The 20,840-nt window shown below is 37.7% G+C and overlaps 1 protein-coding gene across 1 annotated transcript; it reads left to right on the top strand.

Moving 5' to 3' along the window:
- The first annotated feature begins 7,369 nt into the window (after positions 1-7,369).
- Positions 7,370-19,974, top strand: LOC149010163 (glutamate receptor 2.7-like). Its single transcript, XM_089162406.1, has 5 exons — positions 7,370-7,664; positions 17,027-18,315; positions 18,394-18,709; positions 19,033-19,427; positions 19,540-19,974. The coding sequence occupies exons 1-5, from the start codon at positions 7,373-7,375 to the stop codon at positions 19,972-19,974; spliced, it is 2,727 nt and encodes a 908-aa protein (XP_089018532.1). The 5' UTR covers positions 7,370-7,372.
- Positions 19,975-20,840: the final 866 nt, after the last annotated feature.

Below are 20,840 nucleotides of genomic sequence, written 5' to 3'. Positions count from 1 at the left end.
GAGGAAAAGTTGTAAATACCTCAATTGGATGAGCTCGAAAATATGGCCTTAGCTTCCCGGCGGCCATCATGAGAGCCGAGCACGCTTCTCAATCTGCGAATATCTCGTCTCCGCATCCAAAGCAACACGTGGCTTACATAGTAAATCGGCCACTGTTTCTTATCTTTCTCCCGAACAAGTACCGCACCGACCGCGGAAAGGGATGTCGCTAGATATAGCTGTAATATTTCCCCATTCTCTCCGGCCCGGACAGGATCGGTGGTTGTCCAAGTGCATCTTTTAATTCCTCAAAAGCTTTCTCGGCACTCTTCAGTCCACTTTGCTTCCTTATCGCCCTTCAGGTCTTTAAGTGCCTTGAAGAAAGGCAAACATTTTTCTCCGCACTTGGAGATAAATCGATTTAAGGCAAAGAACTCTCCCTCGTCAAACATTGTACATCCCGAACGGTTTTGGGAGCCTCCATATCAATCGAGCTTGTATTTTGGCAGGATTTGCCTCAATTCCCCTCTCGTGATACCATGAAACCCAAGAATTTGCCCGAGGAGACTCCAAAGGCACATTTTTCGGGGTTCAACTTCATTTGATGTTTCCTCAAGATCGAGAAAACCTCACCAAATCTGCAATGTGATTTGCTTTTGTAAAGCTTTTCACCAAGCATGTCGTCAACATATGCTTCAACGTTCTTTCCTATCAGCTCTTTGAAAATCTTGTTGACGGCCCTCTCGATATGTTGCTCCCGCATTTTTCAAGCCAAAAGGCATGACCTTGTAATAATAGCTTTCACGATCAGTCATAAAAGCCGTACATTTCTCATCTTCCTTATTCATAAGGATCCGATTATACCCCGAGTAGGCATCCATGAAACTTAAAGTTTCATACCCGCAAAGAGCATCTATCAAGAGGTCAATCCGAGGCAACGGGTAGCAATCTTTTGGGCAAGCTTTGTTTAGATCCGTGTAGTCCGTACACATCCTCCACTTCCCATTCGCCTTTTTCACCATCACCACGTTGGCCAACCAAGTTGGGCACTCGATTGGTTCTATGAAACCAGAATTTTTAAGTTTTTCAACTTCATTCCGAACGGCTTCATACTTTTCAATAGAGAAATTTCTTCTTTTTCTCGTATCACCGGTTTCGCCTTAGGGTCTATCCGAGTTTGTGCTCGCAATGGCCCGATCGATCCCGTGCATGTCCTCAGCAGACCACGCGAATACATCTTTATTCTATTGAAGAAATAACTTCAATTCATCTTTAAACTCTTCCACTGCTCGTACCCGACATAAGTAATCTTTTTCGCATCCTCGGCACACGCCTGGATTTGCTCTAGTTTCTCCACCGGTTCGGGCCTTTGCATCTCTCGTCTCTTCCCGATCATCTCGAACTTCTATGGGGAGGGCAGAACCTTCTTCGGACCCTCCTTGTCTTTTAAATAGGCAACATAACACCGCCGAGAGATCTTCCTCGGTCGAGGAGACTTGACCGATTCCCATATCGTCGGGAATTTTATCTTCGTGTGCTTTGTCGAAACAATAGCACCTATCTTGGATAAAGATGGTCGCCCAAGAATCATATTATAGGCTGGTAGTTCTCGAACCACAGAAAGTTGATTCGGACAGTTGTTTCTTTGGGAAAACTTCCAATGGAAAGATCCAACCGAACCGATCCTTCCGCCATCGCAGATGACCCCGCAAAGCCATATAGATGTGTTGATGAAGGTTTCATCAAATCTTGATCCACCTTCAATTTTTGATACACTTCGTAAGAAATTAGGTCAGCCGCAGCACTCGTATCAATCAATACTCTATGCACTTCCCGCCGTGCAATCTCTACCTTGATGACTATAGCATCATCATGAGGTAAACAAACATCTCTCTCATCTTCTTCGCTAAAGGTGATAGAATCTTCACCATTCAGCTTCTTCCGCTTCTACGCCTCTCCGGCTCCAACAAATTTGGATTTGGTTTTTAAACTCCGGAATGATTCAGAGCTCTGGACCCCCGAAGATGGTAAGGATCGGTGACCGAGTAGCAGCTTCAATCACCTCCTTGCCTTTTTTAGACTTCGGCCTCTCCCTTAATCGTTCCGAATCGACCGAACGATTCCTTTTAGGGCAGCCGCACGTGGCCCGCGTGGCTCCTCCCTTCTTCTCGCTAACAAATCGGACAGATGTCCCCGAGATATCAATCTCTCAATATCTCGCTTTCGATGATGACGACAGTCATTAGTGTAATGACCATAGTCCTTGTGGAATCGGCAATACTTTTCCCGATCCCGCCGCCCTCCGGGTTTCAAAATAATTTTAGGCGGCCACTTCAAAATATTTTTTCTTTTGAGGATATTCGGAATATCGGCCCGAGGAGCATTCAATGGAGTGTACTCACTTCACGGGGATCTTTGGCGCCAAGGTTGGGATCTTCCAACCCGATCACGAACATTCTTCTTTGGCTTTCGCTTTGCTCAGGAGCCTTTTGTTCCTTATTGGAGACTTTATTATCTCCTTGGCGCGCATCTAGAATCTCCATGACTTCAGCCGCTTTCTCGGCATCTCTCGTACCAACTCAAGCATAAGTCGTGGGTATATCATGTAGTAATAACTCCAGGAGTTTCCGATTTGTGAGTCCTGTGAATAGAGCGGTTCTCAGCCACTGCTCATCCAAGTTTTCTATCTCCATCGTCACTTTGTTGAATCTTTTCGTAAACTCTCCGATCGATTCGTTCTTTTCCTCGTTTGACAAGAAACAAGGTTTCTTCCGTTTTCTTGACTCGTATCCCACTGAATCGCCCTATGAATTGGCGTGCCAATTCGTCAAAGTTTACGATCCTTCCCGAGGGAAGGTTAGAAAACCACTTTTGTGCCGCTCCGAGTTAGAGATGATCCGAAAACCCCGCATAAAATTTCATCAGAATTACCTGAAACGGCCATGGTCTGTTGGTAATAGCCAATGTGAGCTGTTGGATCTCTAGAGCCATCGAATGTTGAGAAGGTAGGTAAACGGAAGTTATGGGGAAACCGATATCCCGCGATTGGCTCAAAGCAAAGGAGTCTTCCGAATGACCGAGTAAATATCCTCGGTTATTCTTCCCTTAGCGAATTGCCCTAACTTCTCATTGATGTTGGCCAATTCTTGACCAATCTGGGTCGAGTGATCTTCAGCAATATGATCACGACCTCGATTAACACGATCATCACGTGTTACTCGATCATCACGAACAGCCCGTCCTTCACGAACGTTTCTCTCGTCACGAATCGCTCGATCATCACGAACGGTTCTTCCGAGTGGGTGAGTGAGTTCTTACCCTGAATCCAACCTTGTATTTGAATCGGTTGTACTCTCTTGCGGTCTATCGAACCGATCGCCTCGCCTTAGTTGATCATCAATCCTCCGAAGTCCTCGATCTCCTTCACGAAAATTCTGATCAACATTCCGGTCTTCAGCCATTCTTTGGTCACGTGGCAATGCACGCTCTCCCGAATCTTGTTGATCGGGTTCTTGTGGTAAAACCACTCGTCCGGTGAGCAAGCGGAGTGCTTGGCTCACCTCCAAGAGTTGAATCTTTACCCGATCCAATTGATCTTGGATTGTATCAGAGGAGGATTACGTCCTCCCCGGCCTTTATCCACTTCGATAGGATTTTGGCTTTCCGGGGAATATCTGGATTATTCACCCCGATGTATCCGAACACCGGAAGTGCGTTGTGCGGCATGGCCGCTGATCTAGTCACCATGGCTTTTTCAAGTCTTTCCCACAGACGGCGCCAAATGATGCGTCCAAAATCTGCTCAGCCCTTGGATCTCCACGTAGTGTCCCGCAAAACAAAAGCATCAAATGTGGCCCGACCGCCGGGGTCGGGAGTCCACCTCCGAAGGCTAAGTCGATTGATGAACTTAATCACAAACGGCTCGCTAGAAGCACGAGCTAATGAATGAAGAAACGAGAAAGGTGATCTAGATAGCAGGACGCCGATAGTTGAGGTCTATCGCATGTATCCGAACCGAGTCTCGGATAGTATTCTCCTTGATCGATTGATCCGTCCCTCACCTTGTATGGTAGTGAGGTTTATATAGAGTGTACCTTCGAATCTCCTTCGTTGGATGCACTCGAGCCTTCTTCGGGTAGTCGTTGGATCTTATCAATAAGATCCGTTGAGCGATAGACTTCTACTAGTTTGGGCTAGTAGAGGACTCCTGAGATAACCGTTAGGTTATGCGATAGTTATCCCTTTGATGATGATTATCCGCAGCCGTCAGTTTGAGTCTGCTGCCATCAGGGTGATTACCCTAATCCATAAGTAAGATTAGGGCACACTTGCAGCAGAATAATCTTTCTTCTTCAAAGCGGCTTTTTCCGCGCCCGGGTCGCGAGGGCGGTCGGTTTTTCTCCCTCGGGGGGGGGGGGGGGAGGGCAGTACGACCCCCCCCCCCCCAAAAACCCCCCTTTTTTTTATTAATAAAAAAATTTTTTTTTTTTTTTTAAAAAATAAAAATGCGGAGTGTGTTTTTTTTTTTTTTTTTTTTTTATAATAAATTTTTTAATATATATAAAAAAAATAAAATATTTTATATATAATTTTTTTTTTTTTTTTTTTTTTTTAAAAAAAAATAAAAAAAAAAAATAATAATAGATAAATAAAAACATTAAAATACAACCTTTTAAGTCATTCTAAGAGGCAGTACTTGAATAATTGCTACATTGAACAAGGAAATTTTTGGAAATTAAAAACATAGGTTTAAATTGAGTAGAAATTGAACTATTCTTTTGCTTTTAAAAATTAGTTTAAAGAGCGAATTTTGTAATTTTAAGTATACTTTCTTGCTGAGTTGGAAGAGAAGGCACTAATCTAGTATTACGTAATTTTGTGGGCCTGTTTGGTTACATGAGTCTGGAGATTTCAAATATCTAGAAATTTAAAATCTATAGATTTCAAATCTATGAAATTATAATTTATAAAATTAGATGTTTGGTTGTGGAATGAAATTTGTGGATTCATCTTAAAAAACTATTTGATCGACGTGATTTTTGTGAATGTGCAAATGTACAGCTTTTTTGAAATCTTTGGATTTTTCTACAGATTCACGTTTTTAGTGTAAAAAGGTGAATCTCTAAATTTCATGAATCTAGAGATTTTTACAACCAAACGGGTATAATTCTTAGATTCATGAATCCAGAGATTTGAAATCTCTAGATTCATGTAACCAAACAGGCCCTTAAAACATCTAAATCTATTCATGTAAAACATTTTTAAACAAGTTTTCAGGCAAATCTTTTTTAAATCCCATAGATTTAACATATTGTGTTGGAGCAAGACAAGAATATATATATATATATATATATATATATATATATATATATATATATATATATATATATATATATATATATATATATATATATATATATATATATATATATATATATATATATATATATATATATATATATATATATATATATATATGTATATATATATTTTAAATTAACTAAATAATGTATATCATAGCTTTACATATGAAAAGAAAAATCTTCTCCTCCGAGCTTCTTCATTGAAATAACCACGAAGGATCTCAGACAAACACTACTGATAGAAATTCAACTCTGGCCTATCCCACGACCATCAACAAAGTAAGAAAATTAGCATAAGGATTGATCTCCCTCACCTGATGTAGAAAGATACAATGTATTTTTCATATTCTTAATTTCATTTGAGCCATTTGACCCATTCCAATTGTTGATGGATTTCCAAAACAAAAATTTTGGAACTTAGAATTAAGGCAAGGCTAGGTGGACACTCCTCAGCCAATGAAGTTGCTTTCAGTCCCAGCAATTATAGGTCCAAATGGTCCCTTCAAATGAACAGGTCAAAGTGTTTAAACTTGTCTGTTTCAATCACAATTCAAGGTGAGAGTGAGACATTACTTATCTGGAGACATAAATATAAATATCTTCAATCTAGTTGAATCTTTAGTCTGTTTGGCCTCCGCAGTCATAGGATTATTCTTTAAGTGGAAAGCCAATCAAGGTAGACTAATCATATATTTATTATTATTTATTGTTGAAATTTCACCAATGAGATGAAAGGAACAATTTCCATCCCATGGATCCATTCATGCACAAACAGTAAAAGTTGTTTCTTCCTATCCAAGTGTATATAACTTTGAATGGGAACCTAACAGGAGTTTCACCTGTTACATGTTATAGGATTAGGAAAGATAATATTCAAATTACACTTGAGTCATCTTCTAGAAGGATCTAGCTATGCAGTAGTCACTTTATGTTATGTATGCCCCGAATTTTTGTATACAACTTGAAGATTGACCCGCTCCAACATATGTTACAGCTTGAATTTTTCTGAGATTTGTGATCTACTCGTTACCCTTTTCAAGTATCATTTTTATGCTTTAATATTGAAAATTAGGATTTTGATTTGAATTCTAATCGGTCGAAATATCTACAAAATTTGAAAACAAAATAGAATTCCAAGAATTTTCCTAAACTTCAAACTGTTGATTGAAATTTCAACAATTTTGCAAGTTCTGACTGAAATTTCGACAATTTCACAAGTTTCGACCGAAATTTTTATTAGGTCTCTGCATTGAAACTTGTTTTTCTTTGATTTTTATTAATTTCTATCCTATTTTTATCTAATTTTTACAACTATTTTGTCTTTAAACACCTCTTTTGCTCTTTTTTGTTTTCAAATACCTCTATTGCTCATTTTATTTATTTATTTATTTTTGCCTTCAAACGCTTTTTAAGCCACAATAGCTATTCATGGGCCTAAGTCCAATTACAAAGGAAATTTGTCGCTAACAAAATGTAAAACATGAGCCATTACCCAACAGTTCCAAACTTCCATTTTTTTAATTTTGTTTTTTTCAAGCCTTAAATGATCTTGTATTGTTTTAAAATTAATATAAGTTTAGTATAGAACCATTGATGAATGATTGTGCGTTGTTAAATTTATATTTTGATTATTGTAACTCCTTTTTTTTTTTTTTTTTTGTTCTTAAAAACTATTTTAATATATATATATATATATATATATATATATAGGCTTGAACTTGATACATATGAGATATCATCACTTGATTTAGTTGGTAATTGTATTTTACTTATTGTATGCAGTATAATTAATATCAATGACTACAAACACAAAATTCCAAATATTGATTTTCTCTCTGAAGATGTCCAAGGTCGGTTCTTGACTTCTATTGCCTTGGTGAAGACTTCTGAATTAATTTCATAAGAAACTAACACGAAGCCTCCCATGCATGGTACGACCGTGGGATCTGAAGACCCTCGCTCTTTATAAAACTAGGATTCGAGGTGTTTAGTTTTTAAAATGCTCTTTCTATTCTTTCTTTTTCTTTTTAATGATATTGAATATGAAGAATAAGGGCTTCTCTTTCTTTCTTCTTCTCTTCTGCTCTCTTTTTACGACTTCTACCTCTACTTCCAGAGCAGCTCAACATTGCAATCACAAAAACCCAAAGTTGTTTCATGTTGGTGTGGTTCTTGATTTAGATTCAGAGATCGGAAAGGTTGCAGAGAGATGTATTTCCATGGCAGTCTCAGATTTCTATGCAGTTCATCCAAATTATAACTCAAAGATTGTTCTTCATTTTAGAGATTCAGGAGGAGATGCCATTAGAGCCGCTTCTACAGGTATGTCTTGGACATCCATTTTTAAAATATTTGAACTATTTTTTATGAGAAAAAAGAAATATATCACAAAAGATATTAGAGAAGTTCAACAGTAGATCGTCCATAACTGGAGCAGCTTTAGTTAATGTTGACCAATCTGGTGGACGTAGCAGATTTATTTTTGGTTGTCCATTTTCGTTGTTGGCTTTAGGTTTGACAGTGGGACTTTGCTTGGCAGCAGTGCCTACGTGGCACTGCTCCAAGCAGCGAATGGTCAAGATGAGAAGATAGGTGTTTAATTAAATCGTGGTCGTAGATTTTACTCATGTGCAAGAAAACTAATTTTAAGTGAGTAGACCCGGTTCAGTCGCACGGTTCACAATGAACCATTTCAAAATTAAAGCTATATTTGAAAATAAAAAATAAAAAATAGAGTCGTCTTCAATTCTGGTTCGGTGCTTCAGGTGACGGTCAAAATGCCCAGTGCAGCGTCAGAGATTGCTAACAACACCGTTAGAATCAAGGAGAGCTTGAACCATGGAGTACTTCTGAGATGATTTCTCCTTCTTTCGAGCAGAGGCTTTTCGATAGAGGATTCAGAAATGCCACTAGAGCGGAATCTGGAATAAAGCTTCTGGACGGTGAAGACGAAGAAGACGAACAAGAAGATGAGATCTACGGCGGCGAAAAGTGATCGTTGAGGGCATGGTGATAGGAAGATGAATCTCAACCATTCCCCCGGCGACTGGATATCAGAAGTTGCACAGGCGAGAGACGAAATCCAATAACCAGGCGCCATGTCTCTGCTCACAAAATTTCCACCTCCGACGGTGGGCAGAGACCTCAAACCGATTGTCCCTGCAATTCTACTGGATTTCAAGACAAAAACTAAGATCAGTTAATTTGAAAGAGATTATTAGTTATAACTTATGACTGCTCATCTCCATTGAAAAATAACAGATTAAGATTCAAATATCAGTTGTTTCTGCGTCAAGGAAAGCAGAACCAAAAGCAAACAAGAATCCAAACTTACTTCGAAAAGTAAAGAGCTTGAAATGAAGAACTGGAATGAGATCAAAACAACTTGTAGTGAAGAACGAGGAAGAAACGCAGAGATTAGAGCTGCATCTGCAAGTTTGTCAGCGTCTCAGAGAGCCGTGGAGCAGAGCTCCGCTGCAAGTTACTTGCAGCCGTGCTTGTTGACTCTTAAGCGATGAACGTGTAAGTGTACTTGAGGGATTTTTGATGAACGTGTAAATCAGGTATGTGATGGGTTGATTTTCATTTTATTCTGTGGATTTCATCCGACTTAGGTTCAGCAGCAACAATGAAAAGAAAGAAGACAACTCTTTTTTTATTTTTTTATTTCAAATATAGCTTTAATTTTGAAATGTTTCATTGTGAACCGTGCGAACTGAACCGGGTCTAACCTCACTTAAATTAGTTTTCTTGCACATGGGTAAAATCTACGACTATGATTTAATCAAACACCTATCTTTTCATCTTGACCATTCGCTGCTTGGAGCAGTGCTACGTAGGCACTGCTGCCAAGCAAAATCCTTGACAGTGAGAGGAAGATGGCTATCTAGTTCAGTAACCCAATAGGAAATTTGTTTTAGGGCCTATTTTGTTACTTGAGTCGGAGATTTAAAAAATCTAGAGATTTCAAATCTATAGATTTCAAATTTTTGGAGTCATGGTTCATAAAATTAACTGTTTGGTTAGCTTGAATATTTGAAATAAAATCTATAGATTCATCCTGAAAAAACATCTATGGGGTAATGGTTCAAATGTTTAGTAAATTTTATAATAGGGGTGAAATATCTGGATTTCACCTCGTACCCATAACAGATTCACGTGTTTTTTTAGTGTAAGAAGGTGAATCCGTAGATTTCATTAATCTATCACACAACCAAACGGGTATAAATCTCTCATTTGTAAATTTGGAGATTTGAAATATCTAGATTCATGTAACCAAACATGCCCTTAAGTATTGCTACCGGACTCTAACCAATGTTCTAGATTCAATTTCTATTTAACTTTAGCCTAATTAACCTCGAGGGGTGGCTCAGTTGGCAAAGCCCAACGCTTCCACATAGGAGGTCAAAGTTCGAATCCCCTCGGGGCCAGGGGCGAAGCTCCGCCTATATTAATTATATATAAAGCACCTTGAGGATGTAGTCGTGGTGCGCGCAAGCTGGCCCGGATGAACCTCTTTAAAAAAAAAAAACTTTAGCATAATTCAGAAGTGGTTATAAAATTCAACCTTTGGCCTTCAATTTAGCTAATCATTTATCTGTATAAAGGCATTTTGCTCGCAATTAAAGGCTAAATTAGGGGTGCAACTTTGGTTTATAACTTCATTGATAACATTCCCCAGGGAGTAGTTGATCGCGTTAAGAAGGGTTGAGGCGCCTAAGAAGTGTTCATTCGACCCAAGTATAACCGGGCGGTTCATGCGGTTGAATACACCCATGGGGACAGTAAGACCAAAACTTGGCCGGGCATCTGTATTAAAAAATAATTAGAAAAAAAAAGGTCTCCAATTTTAGCCATGATAGCTCCCAAGCCAACCTAGCTAGTCTGTCCTATAATGTCAATGTCAGGGTTAGGTTAAGGTTTTGAAAAACTTGAATTGAACCAACCAACCCGACCTGTTGTACCCTAGGTTTAGTTAACATATATATTATTTTGTACAAAAAGAAAATAATACGCGTTAATCTGTTAGATACTTTTAATATATGTAATTTTTTATAATATTTTTGTATGCTTTTTTTTTCTTCTTCTTTTATTATGGATACAGATTCCTACTAATTAATTTCTAAGTTACCTGTATATATGCCCGTGAAAGTTTTGTAGGTATTTGGCAAATATACATGTTGATATAAAATTAATAGTTAAATTTTGAGTTAGGACACATGTCAAATGAAATTAAGTCCACACCCCCTCTGAAAAAAAAAAAGAAAAAACTTTACCGTATGAAGCCCCCTAATGTTTAAGTTACACAATGAACTAGGTGACTGAAACATTTTAATGATAGAAGCAGATTTACATATGCATGCTTTTAGCTATCCAATATCTATTTCAGCCATTGCATGGCCATAGGGGTCGTAGACACTCTAGGCATTAGGTTCAGATCCCTGACCCATTTTGAGATATTGCATAAGACTCTATTGGGGTTTGGGAGTTGATAATTGAACACCTTATTATTTCTTTCTTTCCATACAAAATAACAAGTTATTATGAAGACAAACACAAACCAACATTTAGATATCTCATCTAACTGAAATTAGAAATATAAATGGAGTATTGAGTATTGGGTGAACACTTCCGTCCTCAAACCTAAGGGGCCTACTGCCCGTACCCTCTTGGTCCATTCATAAGAAAGAGAAGTGTGCTAGTATGACTTGGCACAATCATCACATAATTCACATGAAGGAGATGTAGATGTCCATTGAAAAAGTAGTGTCTTAACCGGTAATCTTGCATTCAAGAGATGCCAAAAGAAATTAAGCTTTAAATTTGTGATGGAGAGGTAGTTTAAAAAATATTTTAACCATAAATGAAAATATTTGGTTGAGACGTTGTTCTTAATTTAGACAAGGCTCGACCTACCAATTTGGTAGAGAATTCGCCATTGCTCAAGAGTGAGGTTAATGGAAGAGAGGTAAGAATATGTATTAAAAGGAGGAGAAGAGAGTAACTCCCTATTGAGCTTGACTAATGAATTGGCCACCTACACTACTGTTGCTTTCCTCGTCCATAGATCGAAATTTGGTGCCCTATTGTTTTTTGCTTATGACTCTAATCCAAGGACCAAACCAAAGCGAAGTTTCCATTCCATTATTCAACTTTCTTACGACCATTTGCTCTAGGAGGGGGAAGATCTTGCAAAAACAATTCCATGTCCATGAACCGTGTCAGGTTAGTAGTTGGCTTTCAATGTTTGTACCCAAATTGCATCAAGATTGTTAAGCGATTTGCACCCTTGTCTGAGAAGTAAGGCTTTGTTGATGTCTTCCATCCTTTAAAAACCTAGACCTCCTTGCACTTTTGGCTGGAAAAATCAATCCCACGAGATTAGAGTTAGTTTTTCTTGGATGGATTTTCGAGCCGGAACCTCTGACATAATGAGTCCACTATCTTACAAAGTGTGCTAGGGAATGGAAGCATTGCATGTGGTATAAAGATTGGGGTTGGAGTATTGACTACAATAATACCCCTCTTCCTACAAAAGACAAACTTGTTGCTTTCCAAATAACCATTTTGGTCCTTATTCTATTCAGGATGAATTGCAAATTCTTTGTATTGTCTCTTCCATGGAATGCCAAGATACATTGCATCTTTTTTACTTTAAAAATTCCCAGCACTGAGAGGATTATGCTTTTATTTTGTTAGATTACATTCCTATTAAAAAACACTCTACTTTTCTCAAAGTTGAATTGTTGTCCAGTCATATTTGAAAAAAGTTCAATGGCCGCCTTTAGTGCCAAAACATCTTCTTTTTCCGCATGAAAAATAGAGGAAGGTATCGTCTGGAAAGAACAAATGAGAGATTTTTGGAGCTCTTCTTGCAACTTTGATTCCTAGGAATAGATTAAGTGATTGATACTCATTTAGCACTCTTGACAATATTCCCATAGTGATAAGAAATAGGTATGGCTAAGAGTGCATCCCTACCAAGTCCCCTAGATCTAGAAAACCATAAATAGGGGCTGCCGTTTAGCTTGATAGAGAAGGACGTGCTGAGATCAGAGTATCAATAAGTAATTTTTGCTAGTTTTGGTCAAAGTACATGTACTCAAACAACTTAGAGACAACTCCCTGTTCAACCCTATCCTATGCCTTTGACATATCCAGTTTCAAAGCAATGAAACCTATCTTTCTTCTAGTTTTGCCCATGAAATTGAAGATTCTTTGGACGAGGATAATATGATTGGAGATCTATTTATTGTCTACAAAGACACCTTAACGAGGGAGAGATAATATTGTTTAAAAAGGGTTTGAGTCTTTGAGCTAAGCATTTTAGCCACAATTTTATAGGTCACATTGTAGAGGCATATTTTTCTAAAATTAGAGACCAATTTAACCTTATTGTTTTTTGAAATGAAGCACAAGAGGGTGTGACCAACCCAAAAGGGTAGGGAAGCAAAATTCGTAGAGTTCATTTTCAAATGGAAAACATAGAGTTCATTATAATTGAGAACGACTTCACTTCTAAATGAAATTTATGACCATGGGACCTTTTTTCCCGTTTAGGTCCAAACGAACAGGAAAGACAAATACAAGTATACAATTTGTTTCTAATAATTTGAAGCATAAAGTGGCAAAACGTGTTTTAAATGACAAGAATCAGAAAGTAGCTCTAAACATGAAATGTTTCTAACCTTTTCCAATTTCATCCTTTATATGTAATAAAAATTAATCGGCATGGTGGCTGGATTTAAGGAGAAATTTAGGAATTTAGAGTCTTAAGATTATGCTTCCGTGACACCCCTCCACCATTAGGAGGGGCCCACCTCTAAATATTGATGAGGTTGATCAGGAGTGGGCCCCTTCCTAAACATGTGGGAGAGGGGTGTGAGGAAAGTATAATCCTTTACTCTTGTGGCTAAAGGATCCTAATTGCTAGAAATGTGGGATGAAGAGAGAGACGTGCAAGGAGGGAGGGGAGGGAGGGAGGGAGGGAGGGAGAGAGAGAGAGAGAGAGAGAGAGAGAGTAAAACGTCCACGAGAGAGTTTCAGATATTTTTTCCACTATATGAGAGTTGTGTACATGGTTTCTTTATATAGAGATAAAGTCCTTGTTCATCAATGTTCTAAGACTCTTGTAGTTGTAATCTTCTAGATTCCCTGAGTTATAGTATTTGGATTTACATAAACTATTGACCAGGGTTTTGTAGCAGTTGTAATTAATCTGTATCAAATTCTTCTTTGGGTTAGTTAGAGTCTTTGTGAGTACATACCAATTGTAGAAACCTTCTTGAGCGTAGTGGCTAGTGTTTGATCATCTTTGGAACTCTTATAAACAACCCTTGTTGCATAAGCTTGAGATGGAGTGGCAACTAGGGTTTTGGTTGAATTCCTAAAAATATCCCTAATACCAATCAACAATTTGGCTATTTAATCTACAAGTCAATCATAGGAATCCATGCAAAACACTTCTATTTTTGAATTTACATCTGAAGAACCAAAATGTCATCAAAGAAACAAGAAAAATGAGGAAAATGATAAAATAGACTGAGCTTGAGGCATATAGCATGCCCCCCCCCCCCTAAAATAAAAAAAACTACTTTAATGACTTTTCCTGTTGGTGAGAAATCTACCATAGAGGATTGATTCACCCAAACCAACACCCGAACAAGTGAATCTAATTAACGAGATTCTTGGAATGACTCTCTCTCTTCTAGTTGCTATGCTTCCTAGAAACACTCAGTGCAAGTCATTAGATGTGGGCCAGTCGATGTGATCGGTGAGCCGCCTCGAATGATCAAGTCAATTAATCTTGAGTTAAACGCCACAATAGTTGTAGAGATCCACTACAAGAAAAAGTAGAATTAGTGACATTTAATTAGATATACCGCCACTAATAATATAAATTTAGTGGCTATTTATCGTAAACTGTCACTAATTAATTAAAACACACGCACCCCGCCCAATCTCAAACACATGCACCTTTCTATTTTCTGACTTTCCACCGCCAAATACCACAAATTAGTGGCGATTTTATAGTTACCGTCACTAAATATGACCCAGTTAATGGCGGTTTCTGCATGTTTGGCCACTAAATATAGAGAATTAGTGGCGGATTTCGTACTTTCCACCACTAAACACAAAAAATTAGTGGCCATTTCTTGTTTACCGCCACAAAATATCACACAATTAGTGGCAGCGTATATTCATATAATTAGTGGTGGTTTTAAACATCGTCACTATTTGCAGGTTACACGTGCGGTACTGGAAATTGCCACCTTTAAATGGCTGTGGTACATTCTGCCAGTGTATCTTCTTTAGGTTTTGGGCACTTTTAGTGGCGGAAAAAACCGCCACTAAAAGTGATTTTTTTTGTAGTGGGAGCTCTAATGGAAGATTACAAGAAGAACTGGAAGAAGAGTCCAAGTAGATCAAGTAAAATGTTTTGTTCATATCTTACCTTTGTTTTAGCGCTTACCCTATTTATATGTTATTGCGTGTGTGTACTTCTTGTGTTTGTACCGTCCGACATCCTTAGTGGATCATGCAGCTTAGATTGTTGGTGCGTTCAATTGCTAGATTTTTGTGGTCCAGCTGTTGGACTTTTGGACAAGCTGGTCTGAATTGGCTGCTGACTCATTTATCTGCAACACTTTCAAAGAAAGAAAAATTATGACATAAAAATAGAATGCAACAGGTCATACCTTGCTTGTTAAGAACCCTCTCTCAAAAACTAATATGTATGTTGGAAAATTCAATTCTTTTTTTTGGTAAATTTTGAAATTCAATTCATTCCCCATTTTTAGGAATTTGAAGAGGGGAAGGGGGGGGGGGGGTGGAGAAGGGGAAGATTTGGTAGGGGCAGAAGGTCAAACCCATGACTTCCGTGGCATCTACAAATGAGGTTGCCACCACTGTAGGGCTGCAACAGGGCCGGGGTGGGTATGGTTTTTGCAATCCCAACCCTAGCCCTATATGTTCTAATCTGATCCTGCCTTGACCCTATTTCAGGGCCAAGGATTATTGTCCCTTGCCCTAAGCTCTACAGGGCCAAGCCAAGCCCATTCCCGCCCTGATTGGCCCCTGACATTTATTGGCCCTATCCCTGACCCTAATTGGCTCTATCTCTAACCCTGATTGGCTCTGTCCTTGATTGGCCCTGATTGGCCTTGTCCCTAGCCTTAATTTGTCCTATCCTTGGACCTAAAATATTAAATGTAAATTCATAATAATAAAAAAATAATAATAATAAAATTCATAGAAATATAAGATCATTCAAGTTCCTATAAAATGATAAAATAGTCAATAAATTGATAGTGTTGCTCTAAACATAAATAAATACACTCAATAATTTTATATTGAGCTCTGAAAGTCTCCCATTGCTTTGGTGATGGAAATTGAAAATTTCTCCCATTGATATCCTTATTCAAAAAAAAAAAAAAGAAATCCATATTTAAAACCTTGTTAACAAGTAAATCAACAATAATTTAGTATTGATATTTTTTATGTAGTTAAAGAAAATGATATTTTAGTTACAAACACAACTATTTGTCCTTAATAAGTTTTATTTATTTATTTATTTATAAATATCAGAGATTGGAAGTAAAAGAAAGATGTCAATATTCATGATGAGAAGTTGGGGTGTAGATTTGTTAGATATTAATTCTCTATCTAGTTTTTATTATTTATAATATATTATCTCGCCTTAGTCCCAAAAAAAAAAATCAATGATTTTTTGGAACTAAAAATGACTTAGTTCAAAAAAAAAAAAAAACCTTAAAAATAATATAAAAAGTGAATTCATAGTCTAATATGATCAAAATGACTGAAGGTCAAAATCGAGACTTATAATTATTTCAATGTTAATGTGAAGATTATGTCAAAAATCTAGTACATGATTAGGGTCAAATAACATTATGACTAGAGCCAAAATTAGAGTCAGGATCAGGCCAAAATCAAATGGATGCTTATTACATTGGTAATGAAGATATAATTTTTTTTTATTAATTTTCTACAAAACATGATCATGATTTAAAAATTGACACGTGTCAAGTATTTACCCATGTGGATTAGAATTAATTCCTCTCCATATGGGTGGAGGATTCAGACTCAAATTAGGGCCATGATTAGGGCCAACATCATAGGCCTAGATATCAAGGCCAAGATTAAGGCCAAAATCAGTGCTAAGATCAAACCAAAATCAGGGCCAAGATTAGAACCAAGATGAAGGTTAGAATCACGGCCAAGATCAGGGTCAGAATCAGGACTAAAATCAGTCTAAAATTAGGGCCTAGGTTAGTCTATAAAATCAAGAATGATCGGGATGGGCTGGGCGGGCCAGAGAGTAATTACAAGCCTGCCCTTGGCCCTAGTTCATGATCAGACTATTTTGGCCCTAATCCGCCCTTAGAGTCAAAATCTTTAGCCTAAGTCATATTTGGGCTTAGGGGGCTTAGGGCAAGCGAGGACCGCCAGGGCCAAACTTGCACCCATAGACCACTGTGCTAGAGGCACATCCACTAAGATTATTGTCATTAAGACTTTATTATTTTTAGTTAGAACATATAACCGTTTTGCCTTTTTCTTCTTCTTTTTTTATTTTATTTTTCCAAAAGACTTTCTTTATAAGAGTCTACTCTCTGCACATTCATGTCTTTTAGCTTTGAAAACTCCATTAATACCATATGCAGCACTGGACTTGATTCAAAATGTTGGAGTACAAGCAATTATTGGACCTCAAACATCAGATGAAGCAGAGTTTTTGGCTAAGATGGGAAGCAAGGCTCATGTATCTGTCATATCTTTCTCTGCTATTAGCTCTTCTCTTTCACCTACTTGGTTCCCTTATTTCATCAGATTTGCTCAGAATGATTCATCTCAAGTTAAAGCCATAACTGCAGTTCTTGAAGCTTATGAATACAAAGAAGTAACTCTTATCCACGACGATAGCCATAGTGGAACCGCAGTAATACCATACCTTACTGATGGCCTTCAAGAAATTGGCGCACATGTTGCTCGACGAATTGTGTTGCACCATGATATGAAAGGGTCTGATATTGAAGTTATTTTGCACAAAATAGGAGGTAAAAGCAGAAATGGAGTCTTCATTGTTAATCTATCTTTGTCCCTTGGAAATCTATTTTTCTTACATGTTCAGAAAAGAGGGATGATGAGCTCTAATTTTTCATATAAATGGATTATAATGAGTGGACTCACAGATCTCATGAGCTACATGGAACCTTCTGTGCTCAGTTCCATGAAAGATGTTATAGGTATCAAGACTCATGTTCCGTTATCCAGAGCACATCGGAGGTTTATGGTTCAGTGGTGGAAACAATTTGATGAAGATCACTCTAAGGAGACCAGACTGGAGCCCAATGTGTATGTCCTATGGGCCTATGATGCAACATTTGTGGCTGCAAAAGCAGTAAATACAGCTAGTTTGTATTTGAACGGAAAGCCAGATTCTCTTGACGTGAATGTCACTCAGATTGGTTCAGAAGTTTTGAAACACATCAAAACAACTAGATACACGAGTGGTGTAAGTGGTGAAATTCATTTAGTGAATGGTGAGTTACAATCTTCCAGCTTTGAGATTGTCGACGTGCAAGAAAAAAGTCAGAAAATTGGGTATTGGAATCCAAATGATGGTCTGTTTTTGAGTTCTAGTTCAATTGATAGTTCTGGCAAGAACAATCTTCGGGTAGTGCAACAGCTCAGATCAGTACTTGAAGCTACATCCAGTGAATATGTGTTGAACATTGGGGTGCCTCTGAAGACAGTATTTCCTGAATTCATCAACATCAGTCACAGTTCCCATGCTAAGGAGCCAATTGTGACTGGTCTCTCATATGAAGTCTTCACAAATGTTCTGGACAGCTTACCACATAAATTCTCTTACAAGTTCATTCCATACGAGAATGAGAAAGGTGAACCTAAAGGGTCTTGCAATGAACTTTTACAAGAAGTATATAACAAGGTGAGCTAAGATTTCCAGTTTACACATTATTTTCTGTTAATGTTTTTTCTTTCATGAACTAAATTCAACCATTAACAGACATATGATGCAGTTATTGGAGATATAACGATCCTGGCAAATAGATCTCGGTATGTTGGCTTCACTCAACCATATACAGTTTCTGGGGTTCGAATGATTGTGCCTGTAAAGAAAGATGATGACACTGGTGGTTTATGGTGGTTCATGAAGCCTTTAACCACAGAACTGTGGATAACCACAATTTCAATGATTGTCTTAAAGGGTTTTCTTGTTTGGGTCTTTGAGCATGAGAAAAACCCTGAATTCCAAGGGACTACTTCAGAGTTGGTGGGGAAGATCTTATCATTTTCTTTTTCTATATACGTATTTACAAATCGTAAGTTTCTTATCACTCTTTTATGATCTAGTCTAACTCATGGTATCTTGCTTCCCCTTTATTTAATAACTGTAACTGTTTTAACTGTAAGTTTCTTCTAAAGAAATTCAAGGCATTCAAAGGGGGCGAATAAGGCCTGGACACCCAGGCGATTCCTTGCCAACTAAGATGTTCTTACACTATTATCTGGAGTTTAATGTATTTCAAACTTCTTGATTTGCATATAACAGTGCATTTGTAGTCATGTGTCTGCATCATTTATCTATTTTTCTCTCAGCTTGTATGGATAAGCAACTCACAGAAATTTTTTCTATGTGCCATAGAAGAGAAGCTCCGGAGCAACTATTCAAGATTCATTGTAAACCTGTGGACTTTTGCTGTGTTTGTACTTGTGAGCAGTTATACAGCAAATTTAACATCTATTTTAACCGTTGAGAAATTACAACCTACTGTAACAAATTTGGAAACTATCCTTAGAGAAGGAAAGAATGTTGGATATCAAGAAGGGTCTTTTGTGTTCGATCTTCTTAAGAACAAGGGATTTGAAAAGTCAAGGATCAAGAAGCTTTCCACAAAACAAGAATTTGCAAATGCTCTATCAAATGGAAGTGTTTCAGCAATTGTTGATGAGATTCCCTACATTAATGTCTTCCTTTCAAAGTATTGTCGTCAGTTCACTGTTGCTGGACCAACATATAGAACAGGAGGCTTTGGCTTTGTATGCTCTCTCTCTCTCTCTCTCTCTCTCAATCTCTTTTGTCTATTTACTATATACCTAGTATCTACTGATAATCTTCATTTTATTAATTTACATAATTTCTCTCATCTAGGTCTTTGCAAAAGATTTTCCTTTGCTACAGGACATTTCAGAGGCTGTCCTTAACTTTACTGAAGGAGATCACATGAGTAAGATTGAGAAGAAATGGTTTGGAAATGAAGCATGCGCGAAGCCTCTTGCATCTAATGTAACATCTAGTAGACTACACCTTCACAGCTTTCGTAGCATCTACATCATTGTTGGAGTAGCTTCAATCCTAGCCCTCAGCTTATTCTTTTTCTCCTTTGTCTATAAAAGGATAACAGAAATAAGCGAAAGATCCCAAAGAAATTTATGGTGGGCAACTGTCATGACATGCAACTACTTTCATAAAAAGGAACCACCAAAACAAATTGAACCACCTACAAGTGCTGACATGGAGCATGCAATTTCTGAAGGCCATGCAAGTTCTTATCTGATTGAGCTCACTTCAAATAACAATGAATAGATGCAGGCAGAGGCTAAAAAGGTTGTATGCAATGCATAAGGTTCCAGCATTTGTCAGATATATGACGCAGCCTTACCCTGGATTTTAGAGGTTGTTTCCACGGCTTGAACCATTTGACCAAGCATTTAGCAACTGATCACTGGACCAAATCCAGCCAAAGAGTACAATAGCTGTTTGACTAAATGAAAGCACATGGTTTAGAGGTTGAATCAGCTTGAACCACATCAGTTTAGCTGTTTAGGTATCATTTCCCTGAAAGAATTTCTAGTTTGTTCCCTAAAGGCTATGACCTTATTTGAATCCTTCAAAGCCATCATTTTTTTGATTGTTTATGTGAATATGATGTCTAATCTTCTACTCCTATTGAGAAGCATTGCTGAAGAAAAGAGGAAGTCCACACATGTATATCCAGTGACTTGTAGATTCATATTCTATCTTGTACTCTTGCTGTCCCCTAAGTATTTCCTTTTCAGTATAGTTCTATGTATAAAAACCAAGAGGTTTCCCTTCATTCTAGTAATCTCTTTCTTTGGTGGTAAGAAGTTGTTTTTATGGTTTCTTTATTTATGTAGCAAGAAATTAACAGAGACACAAACGACCACATAAAACTAGAATGGTTTGAATCCAACTTGGGTGCTGCACATCGTGTTGCATGCGGTGGAAATCGAGACAGCAAGGTTGAGATATCCGACCACTCATTTCGCATAAGAGGTTCAAAGCAACTTTTACAAAACAAGATGTTGACATCAAAATCTCGACCCTTATTTCAATCACCACTGTATGCAGCATGATGCTGCGAATTTGTTGTGCAGCACCCAAGCAATTTTGCAATTTAATCACCTTTATAATCTTAGATATATTGCTCT

This window comes from Hakea prostrata, chromosome 7, assembly GCF_041222555.1.
Source record: "Hakea prostrata isolate BN-2017 chromosome 7, UWA_Hpros_2, whole genome shotgun sequence".
In the NCBI taxonomy this organism is placed as follows: domain Eukaryota; kingdom Viridiplantae; phylum Streptophyta; class Magnoliopsida; order Proteales; family Proteaceae; genus Hakea; species Hakea prostrata.
Note: the sequence above shows the minus strand (reverse complement) of the source record. Positions and strands in the feature narration are given on the sequence as shown.

Bases quoted from the DNA above. Each gene is read 5' to 3' on its own strand.
- LOC149010163 (XM_089162406.1), top strand. From the start codon at position 7,373: ATGATATTGAATATGAAGAATAAGGGCTTCTCTTTCTTTCTTCTTCTC. The intron at 18,316-18,393 runs GTGAGCTAAGAT...AACCATTAACAG, and splicing joins TACAAGAAGTATATAACAAG to ACATATGATGCAGTTATTGG. The intron at 18,710-19,032 runs GTAAGTTTCTTA...TATGTGCCATAG, and splicing joins TATATACGTATTTACAAATC to AAGAGAAGCTCCGGAGCAAC.